General features: G+C 43.3%; 1 protein-coding gene across 1 annotated transcript in view; it reads left to right on the plus strand.

Annotated features, from left to right (window-relative positions):
• LOC132778353 (sodium channel protein type 4 subunit alpha) overlaps positions 1-19,509 on the plus strand; it is a 127,718-nt gene that overhangs the window by 40,690 nt on the left and 67,519 nt on the right. The window contains exons 5-10 of the mRNA XM_067470091.1: positions 1,132-1,260; positions 2,850-2,941; positions 7,181-7,462; positions 10,355-10,418; positions 12,264-12,405; positions 15,711-15,923. Coding sequence (XP_067326192.1) covers positions 1,132-1,260; positions 2,850-2,941; positions 7,181-7,462; positions 10,355-10,418; positions 12,264-12,405; positions 15,711-15,923 — 922 coding nt within the window. The remainder of the gene's footprint in view (positions 1-1,131; positions 1,261-2,849; positions 2,942-7,180; positions 7,463-10,354; positions 10,419-12,263; positions 12,406-15,710; positions 15,924-19,509) is intronic.

Raw genomic sequence — 19,509 nt, forward strand, 5'->3', positions numbered from 1 at the left:
TTTGGCATTGGGTTTCTTGACCAATAGAGCCAGTTCTTATGTTTTCTCACCTTCTTTTGTTTCAGAAGAGGATTCACAAAATATCTGTTTATTAATCACCTTACTATTTTTTAAAAAAATATATACAGATTTATCTCACAGTAAAATAGAGATTTTTCAGTGATATTGTGAATTTATTTATTTATTTGGGACATTTATATCCCGTCTGATCTCAATCTCCACAGAGGGACTCAGGACAGCTAACAACAACATAGATATACATATTAAATAAAAACAGTATAAAACATCATTAAAACATTAAAACAATCAGCAATGTAAGTCGTCATCATAAGAACCCTCCATCAGAGTCCATTAAAACCAGTGGTGCAGCTGGCTGAGTGTCAGCTGCATTAAGATCATTCTGACCAAAAAGGTCATGAGTTCGAAGCCAGCCCGGGTTGGAGTGGGTTTCCAACCAATTGTGTGTAGCCTGTTGTCAACCTTTGCAACCCGAAAGACAGTTGCATCTGTCAAGTAGGAAATTAAGGTACCACCTTAAAGTGTGGGGAGGCTAAATTAACTGATTTATGAGGCCATAAAGAAGACTCCAGCAAAGCATTCCAGCGGGGAAGCATGCGGGGAATGCGGAAGTGCTTCATCAGCGTCGCAGATGGACGATGAAAGTGACAGCTCCCCTGGCGGCCAAAAAAAGTTAAAAGTAGCCTCTGTGTATGTCTGTATATGTTTGTATGTTTAAAAAATGGCATTGAATGTTTGCCATATATGTGTACACTGTAATCCGCCCTGAGTCCCCTGCGGGGTGAGAAGGGCGGAATAGAAAAGCTGTAAATAAACAAATAAATAAATAAAACCATAGCTTTGACATCAAATCCATCTAGTCCACAAAGGCCTGATCCTACAGCCAGGATTTCACTTTTTTTTGGAAAGTTAGGAGGGATGGAGCGGATCTGATTTCAACTCTGCTTGCACAGTCAACTGTTGTATCCAAAGACAAATGCTTTAAGAGATTTCAGAAACTCAAGTTGTAAACTATAAAAGTGTAGTGTTTTCGTTTTTGAACCAATAATTCATCTTTTGTTGTTCTGCAATTAACTCTGTTTCCTTGGCCCTCTCATTCTTTGCTGTTCACAGATACACCTTTACTGGCATTTATACCTTTGAGTCTATGATCAAGATACTTGCCCGGGGTTTCTGCATCGACAGCTTTACATTCCTGCGAGATCCATGGAACTGGTTGGATTTCAGTGTCATCGTTATGGCGTACGTTACGTTTAACGGGAGTGTTGTGAGAAGCAATGTGTAGAAAACTAAAGGATGTTGGCAGTAAAAAGAAGTGATTCCAAGGTCATGTATCACTGGGTACATCAGAATTGGGAAAATTTCAGTGTTTCCATTCTAAAAATAATGTGGGTTGGCAGGCCCATAGCCAGGATTTTGATTCGGGGGGGGGGGGGGGCTGAGTTTTTTTTGGGGGGGGCGGCTGAGTCTGAGTGAAAGAGGGTCTACCATAGCAAACCTTTTGTACCGTTACTCCAATACCCCCCATGCATATGGGATATATTGAGCATGGTGATCAGATCATGATATGAATAAACATAACAGTTTAAATAATGCACCAGTAAGGCCTTTTCGTGAACCACCATGAGAATTTCGGGGCGGGGGGCTGAAGCCCCTCAAGCCCCCCCCCCCCGGCTACATGCCTGTGGGTTGGGAGATGGCAACAAAGAGGAAAGGATAGGTGACTGTGACAGATCCCTTTACCCAGGCTCGCTCCAAACCAAACTCAATCTTTATGCCTCTAAATAGACATTATTAGAGAGCCCACATGTCTATTCTGATATGTTTTCCCTATCTAACAGCAGTCAGTTGAACTCTAGTACCCCCAAAAGGGCACATTTACACTGACACTATAATGCAGCTTGGAATTAGTTTTGCTGCATAGGTTAGGGACTGACCGGCTTGGAAGTACTTTGAAGTCATGAAGGTGATTACTTTTTTTTTTCATTTCTGGAAAAGATGTGTACCAGTGCTCCAGAAACATAGGAAGTAGAAAAAAAATAGGGATGATGACAGTTATGAGAAGAGGAAATCAATGACACCTTGCAGGGGATCAATTTTCCTAGTAGGCACGGATAGAGACACGTCGGATTACTCGTTACTCGTAATAATTTCATGGAGGTTACCTTTTTGAAATGATTAAGAAGCATTTTAAAAACCTGGAAGTCCCTTTGCCCTTCCGAAGCTTTCTCCGCCATTTTTTGTTACGACTCAGGAAGTGAGTTGGAAATTTTAAGCCCTCTAGCTGCTGGGAGGATGGAAGGCTCCTTGCCTCCCCTCCCAGCCAATCAGGGAACATGTTTTGGGGAGGGGAGGGGTTTCAGCTCTGGCAGCCATTGCTGTAGGAGCACATGGCTCAGAGGCTCTTTCGGAGCCAGGAAGGGAAGGGAGAAGGGAGAAGGGGAAAGGGGGAAGGGAAAGAGAAAGACATAGATTAAGGGAAGGGAGGTTGGAAGAAGAGCACGGCGAGCAAGCAAGCAAGCAGAAAGGAGGAAGGTCTTGGAGAAGGGCTGTTGGCAGCCATGCTTGGCTGCGTGCCTGGTTGGCTGGTTGGGCAGTGGGCACAGCCTGCCTTGCTGCTTGTGTGTTGTTGCTGTTGGGGTTTGGGTCAGGTGGGCACCGCGAGGGTAGTGTGTGTGTGAGTGAGTGGTGTGGGTGGGAGCAACATGGAGGAAACAAAGCATTTACTCCAACATTTTAAAAAGCGAACGTTGTAGCTGGTCTCTCTGGCCTCACTGTTTTTTAGTTTGTGTTGTCTTCTAAGTAACTGTTTTCTACCATCTCTTTTGTAGTTATCTTACGGAGTTCGTAGATTTGGGCAATGTCTCTGCTCTGCGGACGTTCCGTGTTCTCAGAGCACTTAAAACCATTACTGTCATTCCAGGTGAGTAATGGGGAAGGGTTTGTTTTTGTTGTCGTGTTATACAACAGAATATTGTCCCCTGGTAACTTTTTTTCCGTGTCAGGAGTGACTTAAGAAACTGCAAGTCGCTTCTGGTGTGAGAAAATTGGCCGTCTCAAGGACGTTGCCCAGGGGGACGTCTGGATATTTTGATTTTTTACCATCCTTGTGGGAGGCTTCTCTCATGTCCCCGCATGAGGAGCTGGAGCTGACAGAGGGAGCTCATCCGCACTCTCCCCGGATTCAGTCCTCCTGTTGGCAGGAGGGGTTTAACCCACTGCGCCACCAGGGCCACTGAGGGAAGGGGATAGGAGTATATGAGGGGTAGAGACATCGACAGACATTCTTTTAGTGACATGCACAGATGTAGCTTATGTAACCTACATGGAGTGAAAGTTGTGGACAACAGGCAATGGCCATACCCCTGTTGACAGAGGTATAAGTGGAGTTATGCATGTGAGATCACGTAAAAGTTTCCAAAGTACCATATGGGTTTACAGAGTAGCACTGACTACCATAGCAGCAAAGTTTACAGATAAGTATTCCACTTCGTAGTTTCACAACAGGATACTGATCTAGAGCTGGAATTTAGGGGTCTTTGCCAGGAGGCAGAGACCAATTAGACTCATCAAAGAGTTATTTTTCCCTGGCGAGACAGAGAAGCACCCAGTATTTTTCCCTGATTTCCCAATGAAAGGTCTCACCAAGTTGAAGAAAAGCTATTGAGGTTTTATTTGCGATTCAGCTGAAAAGGATGCAGAGCTGCAATCATTCGCCAACAGAGCATGAGGAGAATATACCAATACAGTCATATTTATAGTAAATTCAAAGTTACAGAGTTCAAACTTCCCGCCCCGGCCTCCCTGCTGCCCTCCACCGTGATTGCACGATGGGCAAACAGCTGGTAGGCGGCCCTCCCGCCCCTGGCGCCTCTGGACCAATCAGGAAGCTCCAGTGGTCCATAGGATCCAATGGGAGACTTCTGCCACCTGGCGGCGACAGCAAATCAGGAGAGAGGGAGGCGGGACGATATAGAACACAAAGGAATCTGTGAATTAGTTTTGAAAAAAATAATGCCATGTGGCTCATGAGACAAAAAGGAAGTCTCAAGCAGGGCTGATCTATTGTGTTCATGAGTGTTGTAAATCAGCATGTGTAAGAATATCCAGTTCCTTCCTGGCTGTGATACAGGAGAACAATGAGGGCACCCTGGGGTTAATGCTATCAATGGGAAGTAAGCAAAAAGCAGGGGGGAAGATTTCCCCTAATCTTACTTGAAGAGTGATAGAAACTTTGCCAAACAATTCTTTACTCTAGTGGGCCATCTCCGATGCTAGAGATAAGAATCCTTTCCTATTATCCATGCAAGAGTGCCTTTGACTGGGGGGTTTCTGTAATTGCTAATGGCTTTTGTTTCTGAAGGCCGGGCAATTCCCTTACATATTTCTTTGGAGGGAGAAGGGGGCAAAGGGTCAGGCTAGGGCCAGGAATACAAGGAAACAAAAAATCATATAGAAATTATACACAGGGAAATCATATGCAGGTATCTTCCCATCCAGGACCCCAGAGAGAAATTAATAATACCAATTATAAAAAGCAGACGATATCAGGACACAGCATGAATTCATAAGTTGTCTTGAAGAAAGTTCATGGGTAGGGAGCGAGTCCTTGAAGAGAGTGAAGTCCAGGAATGTAGCAGAAATCAAAAAGCCACCAAAAGGAGTCTATGGAGTTCCACTGGGCCAAAACACAAAGCCCTGCAGCGCTGGGATGGAAGCCAGTCCCATGGTCCTTGGAAAACTGTTACTCTTTCCATCAGCTGGAGCCAGGGACCAATCTACTCCCTGAAAGCCTCATGGGGTCCTTGCTGTTGTTAGTGTCTTTGCATATTGACCGAGATTCAACCCCTATTGTGCAGTCTGGTGCTTTTGCCCTTTGCAGAACTATAAGTTACTATCTCTTATGGGGGGGGGGGGCATGCTCGGCTTCAGTACCAATCATATGCATTGAATGTTTATTTACTTTGTTATACTACATGGTTTTCCAATGTTCCTGCTATCAAATTGACTTTAACTTATGGTGACCCTATGAATAAATGACCTTTAAGTCACTCTATCATCACCAGCTTGAGTCTTGAAGACTCAGGGCCATTGCTGCCGTGACTGAGTCTACCCATCTGAGATGTGTTTTTTCTTTTCCTATTGCCTTCTACCTTAATAACAGATCTTTGGAAACTCTCTACGGCTGGATCTACACTGACCTATATCCCAGGATCTGATCCCAAATTATCTTCTTATCCCATATTATCTGGCAGTGTAGATTCATATAATCCAAAGCAGATAATTCGGGATTAGATCCTGGGCTATAGGCCAGTGTAGATCCAGCCTTAGTAAAAGGTTTTTAATAGTGTGCTATACTATTCGTATTTAAGGGATATATTTTAATTCCCTTTACTTATATGTATAATTTAATATATTTTTAGATATTATATATTTTTTATGTTTTGATTTCCATATTCTAAAAAACACAACAGCCAACTGCCAGTAGGTCCATTTTGTTACTGGCTGCTGGTTTTGTTTTTGTTTTTTTTTGTCGTGTCAGGAGCGACTTGAGAAACTGCAAGTCGCTTCTGGTGTGAGAGAATTGGCCGTCTGCAAGGACGTTGCCCAAGGGACGCCCGGATGATTTGATGTTTTTATCATCCTTGTGGGAGGCTTCTCTCATGTCCCCGCATGAGGAGCTGGAGTTGATAGAGGGAGCTCATCCGTCTCTCCCCAGATTCGAACCTGTGACCTGTCGGTCTTCAGTCCTGCCGGCACAGGGGTTTAACCCACTGCGCCACCGGACTGGCTGCTGGTAAGAGACAAATCGAAGGTGCAGGCTATGAGCTATAAAGCCCTAAACAGTTCGGGTCCTGCCTATTTTCACGATCGCATCTCCCTCTATGAACCGGCATGAACTTTGAGATCTTCCGGGGAAGCCCTCCTTTCGCTCCCACCACCGTCACAAGCACGGTTGGTGGGGACGAGAGAGAGGGCCTTCTCGGTGGTGGCCCTCCGCCTCTGGAATGCCCTTCTAAGGGAAATAAGACAGTCCTCATCCCTCCCCTCCTTTCATAAGAGCCTGAAGACCTGGCGGTTTAAACAAACTAGTTCTAGCTTAGCCCCAGATACTGCTGAAGTTGGCCATATCTTTTTCTACCAATTACCCAGATTACTTTCTTCTGTTAGGCCATGGAAATGTATAGCCATAGGCTCTACCTAATTTCCCGGCCCCTCTAAAATCGCACTAGCTTCGGCCCGGCCTTTTAAATTGCCTTAATTAGGCAGGATTATTTTAGATATATATGTGCTATTTTAGAATCATAGAATCATAGAGTTGGAAGACACCTCATGGGCCATCCAGTCCAACCCCCTGCCAAGAAGCAGGAATATTGCATTCAAAGCACCCCTGACAGATGGCCATCCAGCCTCTGCTTAAAAGCTTCCAAAGAAGGAGCCTCTACCACACTCTGGGGCAGAGAGTTCCACTGCTGAACAGCTCTCACAGTCAGGAAGTTCTTCCTCATGTTCAGATGGAATCTCCTCTCTTGTAGTTTGAAGCCATTGTTCCGCGTCCTAGTCTCCAGGGAAGCAGAAAACAAGCTTGCTCCCTCCTCCCTGTGACTTCCTTTCACATATTTATACATGGCTATCGTGTCTCCTCTCAGCCTTCTCTTCTTCAGGCTAAACATGCCCAGCTCTTTAAGCCGCTCCTCATAGGGCTTGTTCTCCACAACCTTGATCATTTTAGTCGCCCTCCTCTGGACACATTCCAGCTTATCAATATCTCTCTTGAATTGTGGTGCCCAGTATTGGACACAATATTCCAGATGTGGTCTAACCAAAGCGGAATAGAGGGGTAGCATTACTTCCCTAGATCTAGACACTATGCTCCTATTGATGCAGACCAAAATCCCATTGGCTTTTGTTTTTTCTGCCTAAGTGAAGTATTTTGCATTTGTCACTGTTGAACTTCATTTTGTTAATTTTGTGGTTTTTAATGCTTATATTGTCTTGTTAATTTTATGTTTATGTTGTTTTCTTTGTATGTATTGATTATGTTACTTGAAAACCTCTCTGAGTCCCCTTGGGGAGATAGAGCAGTATATAAATAAAGTTTTGTTGTTGTTGTTGCTCATGAGAAATGGAAGTGACTCTCTCTCTCTCTAATCTCAATCAGGTCTAAAAACGATTGTGGGTGCCTTGATCCAGTCTGTGAAGAAGCTCTCCGATGTCATGATCCTCACAGTCTTCTGCTTGGCTGTCTTTGCACTCATCGGCTTGCAACTCTTCATGGGGAACCTGCGACAGAAATGTGTCCGGTGGCCACCATTCACAAATGACACCCTCGAAGGAGATTTCTTTGGGCTAGAAAGTGATTCCTTTGGCAACTCTACTCTGTATAATGACACTCTTAGTAGCAATTTCACCTTTGACTGGGATGAGTATATCCACAATGAAGGTAGGGCCACCAAGAATACCGTCTTAAGGCTCTTCCTCCTCTTTTATATGTCTTATACTTTTCCTTCCTTTCTTCTTTTCAAACATACACACCCACCAACTTTCCATTACATACCCTGTTAATATCTACAGTTTTACATTCTGAATGTCATCAATGTTTTTTCCCCTCAGTTTGTATTCTAACCAGATCTTTTACAGCAGGGATCCTCAAACTTTTTAAACAGAGGGCCAGGTCACAATCCTTCAAACTGTTGGAGAGCCGGATTATAATTTGAAAAAAAAAAAAACCATGAATGAATTCCTATGCACACTGCACATCTTATTTGGAGTTCAAAAAACACTTAAAAACAATATATTGATTAAAATGAAGGACAATTTTAACAAATATAAATTTATTAGTATTTCAATGGGAAGTGTGGGCCTGCTTTTGGCTGATGAGATAGGATTGTTGTTGTTGTTGTGTGCTTTCAAGTCATTTCAGACTTAGGTTGACCCTGAGCGAGGGCCGGGTAAATGACCTTGGAGGGCCGTATCCGGCCCCCGGGCCATAGTTTGAGGACCCCTGTTTTACAGTTATATGCTTCCTCTAAAAAGCTTTCATTCCGAAACATAGTCAATAGAGTTCAGTTGTGATACACAAACACATACAAGCAATCATTGGAAACTCATAAGAGATGCGAATTTATCCAAGGCTACCCAATTATCTCTGTGAGACAGGAGAGATTTTAATCTAGGGGTAAATCTACAATGTAGAAGGTGATTTGACAACGTTTTAGCTGCATGGTTCAATGTTATGGAATCCTGGGATCAGAAGTTTGGTGAGGCACCAAAGAAAGCTAATGAGTTTCTAAAATTACAACTTCATAATTTCATAATATCGAAATGAGGCAGTTAAAGTGTGTCAGACTGGATTAATGCTACAATGTAGATGCATCTTAGATCTGACTGGAAAATGGGATCCCAGCCAGTAGTGGTGGTCCACGCTCTGGTTACATCCTGTATAGACTACTGCAACACTCTCTGCGTGGGGCTGCCTTTGAAGACTGTCCGAAACCTTCAAATGGTCCAATAGTCGGCAGCCAGGTTACTAAAAGAGGGCAGCGCTCAGGGAGCATACAACTCCTCTGTGGTACCAGCTCCACTGGCTGCCAGATTGCTACTGGGCACAATTTAAAGTGCTGACTTTAGCCTATAAAGCCCTAAATGGTTCTGGCCCAATTTACGTGTCCGAATGCATCTCCTCCTATGAACCAGCTAGGGTGTTAAGATCGTCTGAGGAGGCCCTGCTCTCAGTCCCGCCTGCGTCACAAGTATGTTTGGCAGGGACGAGAGACAGGGCCTTCTCCGTGGTGGCCCTCGGCTGTGGAATCCCTTTTCTACAGATATTAGATAGGCCTCCTCCCTGTTGACATTTTGGAGGAAAGTGAAGACTTGGTTGTTTGAGCAGGCATTTGAATAGGCAGTGTTAATGAGCATAGGAATATGGAACAATTGGATGATGAGACTGGATCTTGATTTTAACTATGAGACGCTAATGAGATTTTATTGATTTATATTGACTGTTTATTATGCTACTGTTTTATTATGTTTTTGAGCATTGAATTTTGCTATTGTTAACCGCTCTGAGTCGCCCCAGGGCTGAGAAGAGCGGTATACAAATATAGTAAATAAATAAATAATAGTCATTGCATCATCCAGCTTCTGATTAACTATCCAAGTTGTTGCGCAGCAAGCGAATTCTATTCAACGTCCCAAGTCCAAATGCAAAAGACTCACAGACAAGAGTAAAAATGAACAGAAAAATCTTTACTCTTAATAGTAGAGATGAAACATAAACTTTCATACAAAAATGTTGCATACAAAAAACAAACAGTGCAAGAAACTTACATAGTCCTTGGCAAGTAACACAAAATAAGGAATCTTCATCTTAAGTCAAATGAGAAAGGAAAACATAAACCTTGAGTAAACGGCTATTCCACCATAGCCTTCTGGGCACCACAATTCAAGAGAGATATTGACAAGCTGGCATGTGTCCAGAGGAGGGCGACTAAAATGATCAAGGGTCTGGAGAACAAGCCCTATGAGGAGCGGCTTAAGGAGCTGGGCATGTTTAGCCTGAAGAAGAGAAGGCTGAGAGGAGATATGATAGCCATGTATAAATATGTGAGAGGAAGCCACAGGGAGGAGGGAACAAGCTTGTTTTCTGCTTCCTTGGAGACTAGGACGCGGAACAATGGCTTCAAACTACAAGAGAGGAGATTCCATCTGAACATGAGGAAGAACTTCCTGACTGTGAGAGCCGTTCAGCAGTGGAACTCTCTGCCCCGGAGTGTGGTGGAGGCTCCTTCTTTGGAAGCTTTTAAACAGAGGCTGGATGGCCATCTTTTGGTGGTGCTTTGAATGCAATATTCCTGCTTCTTGGCAGGGGGTTGGACTGGATGGCCCACGAGGTCTCTTCCAACTCTTTGATTCTATGATTCTCTAGAGCAGCATAACAGTTTCTCTCCAAACTGCTCCCCAGAGCAGAGCCTTTTAGCATAGATCTCCTCAGAGAAAAAGCTCTCCACCTCCCTCCTCTCCCATATTCTAAAAAATCCATACAGTTATACCCCATTGGGTTTGGTCCAAGCTTACTGGTTGACCTACATTACCAGCTGCACACAATAATTGCCATCATAAAGTTTTTCTTCAACACCGAAACACACACTTGGTACTGCTACAACTTACTGTAAACAGGTTGTTATCTTTCTTTGAACAGACACGGAGTGCATTATAATTACATGCATTTTTATTTATAAACATGTTTAAAAGTTGATTCACAACTGTTTTAAAGTTCAAATTTGGAAGTTCTCATTTTTTTCTCTTTTGTTTTCTTATGTTTTTAATTGTAAAGAGAACTTCTATTTCCTTGAGGGTGCACTTGACGCTCTGCTCTGTGGGAACAGCTCTGATGCTGGGTGAGTTAGGTCTGTCCCAATCATCAGACCTCTTTGGAATGGGAAGGAGGGTCATGATGGGGAGGAAACATGGCCCCTCAGGGCTCTCCGAGTTTGTATCAGGAAGAAAATGCTATTTATTTGTCGTGTCAGGCCAACCAGTCAATTATATTACATTTCTAACAGAACAAAGCAAACAGACAAAATACAAAAATTTGTGAGTTTGGTAGTTGATTAAATGTCCTTTGACCAATAGCTGGCCACTTGGAGTGCTTCTGGTGTTGCTGCAAGAAGGTCCTCCATTGTGCATGTGGCAGGGCTCAGGTTGCATTGCAGCAGGTGGTCAGTGGTTTGCTCTTCTCCACACTCGCATGTCGAGGATTCCACTTTGTAGCCCCATTTCTTGAGGTTGACTCTGCATCTTCTGGTGCCAGAGCGCAATCTGTTCAGCGCCTTCCAAGTCGCCCAGTCCTCTGTGTGCCCAGGGGGGAGTCTCTCATTTGGTATCAGCCATTGGTTGAGGTTCTGGGTTTGAGTCTGCCACTTTTGGACTCTCGCTTGCTGAGGTATTCTAGCGAGTGTCTCCGTAGATCTTAGGAAACTATTTCTAAATTTAAGTCATTGACATGCTCGCTGATACCCAAACAGGGGATGATCTGGAGATGTCTCTGCCTTGGTCCTTTCACTATTGGCTGCTACTTCCCGGCGGATGTCAGGTGGTGCAATACCGGCTAGGCAGTGTAATTTCTCCAGTGGTGTAGGGCGCAGACACCCTGTGATAATGCGGCATGTCTCATTAAGAGCCACATCCACTGTTTTAGTGTGGTTAGATGTGTTCCACACTGGGCATGCATACTCAGCAGCAGAGTAGCACGGCGCAAGGGCAGATGTCTTCACTGTGTCTGGCTGTGATCCCAAGGTTGTGCCAGTCAGCTTTCGTATGATGTTGTTTCTAGCACCCATTGTGCTAACACTGTGTAACAACATTTGGAAAAAAAATCTGTTCCTGGTTCAAAAGTGTTGTTTTCTGTTTAATTGTATGGTATTACTTTGAAAATAGCTGTTATACTCCAGAAACTTTGTTTTTGTGGCTGACACAAACTATGTTGATTTAGTTGAGACTTATTGAAAAGGATAGTAAAATGTGCTGCAGGATGTCCCACAAAGTTTTTGCAGTTTAATAAACTTTCTCCATGTTTTTATGATAGAACCAATTAGGAAATGCCATTTATAACCCAGGAACAAAAACCATGTTACATAGTGCAATTGTGCAGGGAGGGTGACACAAATTTCTCATACTTCTATATGAATCACGCCAAAGACAAAACCCAGATCTAATTGAGAATAATTGGGTATTGGAACTGCTGTGGAAAACTACAGGTATTATCACAATTCTTAAATTTGGCAACAACTTTATAACGATGATCCATACACAGAGGCGGCCCTACGTAGTTTTCAACGGTAAGCAAACAGTATTTTGCCCCCCCCCCCCAACCAATCATTGATATATATTTTCTGATCGTCATGGGAGTTCTGTGTGCCATATTTGGTTCAATTCCATCATTGGTGGAGTTCAGAGTGCTCTTTGATTTTAGGTGAACTATATATCCCAGTAACTACAACTTGCATATGTCAAGGTCTATTTTCCCTCAAGAGTGCCTCAAGAGCGCCCCTGGGCAAAATCAACTATACTGCGAATGCTTACTTTGCATAATGGTTGAGCCGCCCCTGTCCATACATACTTTTGTGGAAGTAGTGGTAGAAACGTTCTGTGGCAGTGGGGTGGAGGTTGTTTTGGACTTAAGTGCTTCTTTTGACCATGATGTTATGCTGACACCCTCTTTTCCTTTTTCCTGTCTGCTTTAGAAAATGTCCAGAAGGGTATCAATGCATGAAAGCTGGCCGGAACCCAAACTATGGCTATACAAGTTATGACACCTTCAGTTGGGCTTTTCTTGCTCTCTTCCGCCTGATGACCCAGGACTATTGGGAAAACTTATTCCAACTGGTAGGCTAAGGTTAATTTATTGTTCTTTATTCTGGGGAGCCTTGGAATTCCATGAAATCCCATCAAATTCCTCAATGAAAAGATCAGTAATAGCACGTTCCTAAAAGACACTTTGGTTACAATTCCACTATAGCCATTAATTTTCAGAGAGTTTTAAGTATGTTCTGGAGTCTTTTATTTATTTATTTATCGTGTCAGAAGCAACCAGACATTTGTATTACATTTTTAACAAAACAAACAAACAGACAAAACACAAAGTTTGCAAGCTTGGTAGTGGATTAAATATCCTTTGACCAGTATCTGGCCACTTGGAGTGCCTCCGGTGTTGCCGCAAGGAGGTCCTCCATTGTGTATGTAGCAGGGCTCAGGTTGCATTGCAGCAGGTGGTCTGTAGTTTGCTCTTCTCCACACTCGCATGTCGTGGATTCCATTTTGTAGACTCCTTTTCTTAAGGTTGGCTCTGCATCTCGTTCAGCGCCTTCCAAGTCGCAAAGTCTTCTGTGTGCCCAAGGGGGAATCTCTCATTTAGTATCAGCCATTGATTGAGGTTCTGGGTTTGAGCCTGCCACTTTTGGACTCTTGCTTGCTGAGGTGTTCCAGCGAGTGTCTCTGTAGATCTTACAAAACTATTTCTTGATTTAAGTCATTGACATGCTGGCTGATACCCAAACAGGGGATGAGCTGGAGATGTCACTGCCTTGGTCCTTTCACTATTGACTGCTACTTCCCGGCGGATGTCAGGTGGTGCAATACCGGCTAAACAGTGTAATTTCTCCAGTGGTATAGGGCGCAGACACCACATGATGATGCGGCATGTCTCATTAAGAGCCACATCCACTGTTTTAGCGTGGTGAGATGTGTTCCACACTGGGCATGCATACTCAGCAGCAGAGTAGCATAGCGCGAGGGCAGATGTCTTCACTGTGTCTGGTTGTGATCCCCAGGTTGTGCCAGTCAGCTTTCGTATGATATTGTTTCTAGCACCCACTTTTTGCTTGATATTCAGGCAGTGCTTCTTGTAGGTCAGAAAACGGTCCAGAGTGACTCCCAGGTATTTGGGTGAGCTGCAATGCTCCAGTGGGATTCCTTCCCAGGTAATCCTCAGAGCTCAGGATGCTTTTCTGTTCTTAAGGTGAAAAGCACATGTCTGTGTTTTAGATGGATTAGGGATCAGCTGGTTTTCCCTGTAATAGGCAGTAAGAGCACCTAGAGCTTCGGAGAGCTTCTGTTCAACCATCTCAAAGCTCCCTGTTCTGGAGTGTCATATGCATATTGAAACCTCTACTAGACCAGTGAAGCCTTTGTCTGTGTTACTAGCATCACAGTTGAACACAGAAATGGAGTTTAGACATCCAAAGAAAAGTGCCAGACACATTTTCCATGGGAATGCAAAGCAGCACATAGAAGAGGTCTTGTGTAACAATGTTCAGTATCATACTGAATTATGACTGCTAGAAATTTGAGGGCTGAATGAGAATTGCATTTGAAGGGGCAGTATTCTTACTAGTGGCGGTGCCTTCATTTAGCGCAGTGTTTTTCAACCTGGGGGTCGGGACCCCAGGGGGGGTCGTGAGGAGGTGTCAGAGGGATCGCCAAAGATCATCAAAAAATACAGTATTTTCTATTGGTCATGGGGGTTCTGTGTGGGAAATTTGGCCCAATTCCATCGCTGGTGGAGTTCAAGGGGCTCTTTAATTGGAGGTGAACTATAAATTCCAGCAACTATAACTCCCAAATAGCAAGGTCTATTTTCTCCACACTCCACCAGTATTCACATTTGGGTATATTGAGTATTTGTGCCAGGTTTGGTCCAGATACATCATTGTTTGAGTCCATAGTGCTGTCTGGATGTAGGTGAACTACAACTCCCAAACTCAAAGCCTATGCCCACCAAACCCTTCCAGTATTTTCTGTTGGAGTTCTCTGTGCCAAGTTTGGTTCACTTCCATCATTGGTGAAGTTCAGAATGCTCTTGGATTATAGTGAACTATAAATCCCAGCAATTACAACTCCCAAATAACAAAATCAATCCTCCCCCCAATCCCACCAGTATTCAAATTTGGGTGTATTGGGTATCTGTGCCAAATTTGGTCCAGTGAATGAAAATACATCCTGCATATCAGATATTTACATTATGATTCATAACAGTAGGAACATTGCATTGTGAAGTAGCAACCAAAATAAATATATGGCTGGGGGTCACCACAACATGAGGAACTGTATTAAGGGGTCACTGCATTAGGAAGGTTGGGAACCACTGATTTAGCACCCCTTTGACATCCTTTGTGTTTTTCATCACCTACAATTTCAAATTTTGAAATTTGAAACACTGTTGAACACCAAGCACAAAGTAGCTCCACACAACAACATCCTGCAAAAACTTACTGGCAGGACATGGGGTGCAGACCCAAAATTAATAAGAATATCAGCCCTAGCCTTGTCTTACTCAACTGCCGAGTATGCCTGCCCTATTTGGCATAGGCCTGTCCATGCAAAGCAGGTGAACATAGCATTGAATGAAACATGCAGAATAATCACAGGATGTCTTAAACCTATACTTGTTGATAAACTCTACAAGCTAGCTGGCATTGCCCCCCCCCCCCAATGTGTGATGGGAAGTTGCTGCTAAATGTGAGAGAAATAAGGTTGAACACTGTGAAAGCCATCCACTACATGGCTACCAGCCTCCTCCCAGTAGACTCAACTCAAGGAAAAGGTTCATGAGAACTACTACTCCTCTTGGTATCCCTCCAGCAACAGCAAGGGTATCCTTCTGGGCAGCTAAACCAGGAAACCCCAACTGGATGACCCCCCACGAGGGCCTTCCTCCAGGGGCAAACCAAGAATGGGCAACCTGGAAGTCTCTGAACAGACTCAGTAGTGGAGTGGGCAGATCAAAAGACAACCTGGCAAAATGGCACTACCTAAAAGAGTCCCATATCTTGTGGAGATGAACATACAACTCCGCATCTGTATGCTTGTCCATTGTGCCCTGCCTCATGTACAGAGGAGGAATTGTTGGAGGCTACAGACAATGCCATTACTGTTGCCCGGTTTTGGTCAAAAGATATTTAGCCGCCTGTGCTCCTTCTATTTTTATCAGTTTTATACTAATTTATGCAATACTTTTGATACGAAATAAATAAATAAATCACCTACAATTATATGAAATGAAATGTTTAGAAATGAGCATTTTTGTTCAAATTGTTTTTTTTATCCCCTAACTACCCATTTGCAAAATGATCTTACTTTGGTGATTAAGATTTCTAGGTTGATGGGCTAACAGGAAACTTTTCATCCCATAGACTCTGCGAGCAGCTGGGAAAACATACATGATCTTTTTCGTCTTGGTCATATTCTTGGGCTCTTTCTACCTCATTAACCTGATCCTGGCTGTGGTAGCAATGGCCTATGCTGAGCAAAATGAGCAAACAATGCTGGAGGAACAAGAGAAAGAAGCCGAATTCCAGCAGATGATGGAACAGCTGAAAAAGCATCAGGAAGAACAAGAAAGGCTGGTTGGTATTTGTGGTTGTGTGCGTACATGCATGTATATGTGTATTCTCATTCTACCTTACCCAGTTGCTCCACATGTACTGATCCTGTTCTCTTTTGCTCAGGAGCCAATATTTACAGTTTGTTTTTGAATGTGACTTCCCGTGTAATCACAGCACCAAGTTTATTCCCCCCTTACAGAATTTAAATTTAAAACATACAAATGGTAATTGTTTTCATGCAGGACCAAAATGAAGGCAATTCTTATTTGAGTAAACATAATTGAACTGCACTTTTTTGAAAAACTTAGAAAAGTTTCTTTTGTGACCAGACTAACTAGAGTATTTCGGGAACTGTATGCCAACAGAACAGCTTTTCTAACTTTTATATTTTTTCCTGTAATAGAAGTTGCAGGGAACCATGAGTAGCGAATAGGCTTGTTTGACCCCCCCCCCCTCAAAAAAAAAGATTCAAAACTCGTTTTGGTGGTTCAATTCAAAAGTTAATTCCGATTTTCACAGAAAAAAAAGTTCAAAACTTTTTGAAACTTCCGAGACTTCTGAATCCTTCCTTAATGGTTTGAAAGTGTTATTTCCTGTTTCATTGGATGGTCTTTACTTTGAAAGTAGTTGTTTTAATCCAGAAGCATGGGGGGGGGGGGAAGCAAAGGGAGGAAATTCATCTACTCTGATTTAAAATGGCTTCCCAGGCTTGAGACAGAAGCATGGGGGGAGAGGAAAGGGAGGAAATTCATCCACTCTGGTTTAAAACGGCTTCCCAGGCTTGAGACAGAAGTGGGGGGAAGGGAAAAGGAGGAAATTCATCCACTCTGGTTTAAAATGGCTTCTCAGGCTTGAGACAGAAGCGGGGGGAAAGGAAAGGGAGGAAATTCATCCGCTCTGGTTTAAAATGGCTTCCCAGGCTTCACAGAAGCGCGGGGAAAGGAAAGGGAGGAAATTCATCCACTCTGGTTTAAAACGGCTTCTCTGGCTTGAACCAAGGCCAGGGACCAGAAGCAGGGAAAAGCTGAATCATTTCCGACTCACTTACTGCTTCATAACAGAAATGGTGGAAAAGGCTTCAGAAGGGCAAAGGGACTTCCGGTTTCCTTAAAAACTTCAAAATCACTTCAAAAAGCAAACCTTTCCAAATTTATTCCGAATTATGAAGATTCCGACTGAACCTAACCATGCCTAGTAGCTAACTGTTCCCCCCACAGCCATGATCCCAGCAAAAATTACCTTGCTAAAGCTTCAGTTTGTTTCTATGGCAAATTTCTGCAAACTTCTCTTAAAATTCAGAAGGCAGCCGTAGAAAGTTAAGCCCGAAAAATCTACAACAACCCTTTGATATGATAGATAGTTTCTCCACATACTCCCCAGTCCTGAGATTGCTCAGGCTTCTCCATATATTCTAATTAAACATAAATTCAAACAGGCACATATATTGCACCTACGCAATTAATGTCATGTTTGGCTTGCTCATCAATTAATGTCAGAAGCACATAGACAAGGCAGTATTCCAACAAGACATCGACAGTCCCCCAAAAAAACTCTTTCTCTCCAAAACCTACTTTCCAGTTCTATGAACTCTTCACATTTTAGGTTTCTTGACATGTATTCTTTTGTTCTGATCAAAGCTCACAATAGTAAAACGGGCAAAGCTGACCCTTTTGTGTGTAGACAACGAATGTTTCTACAGGATCCTTGTAAATGAAAGACTTATAACTTTTATTGCTTAAAGCAACCTTGTGTTTAAGCACTGAAGTCATGGGCAAGCAGTCATTGCACGCTGCCAGAGAAGAAATGTGAAGTACCCCATCATCCCTCCTTGGAACACAGTGTAAAAGCTTAGTGGAAATTGTTGGACTTCTCGTGCCTGGCCAAGCCAATGGTCAGCAGTGAGCAAAACAAATATTACAGTGGTGTCGACTCTTCCCTATGCTATCTAAAACTTTAAAAAACCTATATTTTTGTCTGTAGTTAATTTTTTAAAAAAATCTACCTGTTCCAACTTACATACAAATACAACTTAAGAACAAACCTACAGACCCTGCCTTGTTCATAACCTGGGTGCTGCTTGTACACTGCTTGTGCACTATTCCAAGCTGCTAGCATGGGGTGGCATAGAAGGGAGCATTTTCAAGGAACACAGCGGTGCTGCCTTGCAGCCCTCAACATGAAGCTGTGAGCCAGCAGATTGTTTCTTCATTCCTGAGCCGTGATGCAGCTCTCTGCCTTCTATACTTGTTTACTGAAAGCAGAAATATATCTGTCAGCAAGACTTGACTCTCACTTCCTGGAGCTACTTAAATTGAATGGATATAGAAATAGTATTTTGTACTGTCAGTCCTTCTGAAGAACCAAAACACTTTTAGTGTGAAAGTTCAGGAGAAAGAAACAGAGAAAACACTCTTACAAACGGAATAAAGCAACAGAGCCCGTTAAATATCTCCAGTTGCAGGCCAATATGTGGACAACATCCCATGAGAGACATCCCATGAGACACTACATCCCACAAAAGACTCCAAAAAGATTCAGTTCACTCACCGCCTCTCTAATATTTATTTAAGACTGGCTCACAACAAAGGTTGTAATATATAACTTTACAGGAAGGTCAGCCCCACATCATGCTCTACCCCAAGAGCTCCTGCAAAGGCAGGAAGAAGGCCTAAAGTGGATCTCCATGAATCTCAGCACTGGAGGAAATACAGATATGTGAGGATGGGAGTCGTTGGCTTGGACTATGGACGGGGCTAATAATAATCACCTTTTTCACTATACAACACCAAGGAAGAGAAGAACATGTTGGGTGGAAGCCTGTATGAAGAAAACAAAGACCTCCCCAGAACAAAGATTGGAAATCATGGGGAAATATGGGGAGAGGAGGAATCATGAGAACAGGGGAATCCACAACCACATAGCAGAGTTTATTAACATACTATATAGTGCATAATGCTGAAGACCAGAGGTTGTGAGTGTAAGATCAACTGTGGAGAACAGGAGGAAGAAGGAGGAGTTGTAATAAAACACCGCAAGGCCGAATAGTCCTGTACAGTGTCCCATCTGATCAACTGTGTTGTCTAAAATATTCCATTCTACTCCCATCTTTTTTCTTTAGCAATTTGTGCCTGCTGAATCTTCATTGGACTATTAGTTTGTTTGGTTCTCTCAATAGTCCACCTATTGGCTAATATTTGAGATTTGGCTAAAATATGTGACAAACATGTGCTTGAACAGCATGTGAATGAGGACCTCATCACATTGAGGTCCTTGATGCAGGGGATAGCGGGGCGACCCGTAGGGCAGCGGCCAATCTTGGCTCAGCAGGGCAAATATGTTTCCCAGTGCCCTACATTACCTGCACCACCCATTTGCCCATCACATGCAGGAAAGTGTACCTTTCTGCCATACTCCCACTTTGTGCCCGTGATTCCCAGTCTAAACATGGATATTATCCCATATTCAGATTTCCTTCTCTTACCACACTTCACTGGTGCAGCTGGCACAGAGCCCCGTCGGAAGTAGATGTGCTTCATGTGATGAGGGATACGTTGGTGAAGTGTAGTAGGACAGGGAATTTCTCTAATGTGATGAGGTCATAATGTTT

The sequence above is a fragment of the Anolis sagrei genome, chromosome 6 (genome assembly GCF_037176765.1).
Source record: "Anolis sagrei isolate rAnoSag1 chromosome 6, rAnoSag1.mat, whole genome shotgun sequence".
NCBI lineage: Eukaryota > Metazoa > Chordata > Lepidosauria > Squamata > Dactyloidae > Anolis > Anolis sagrei.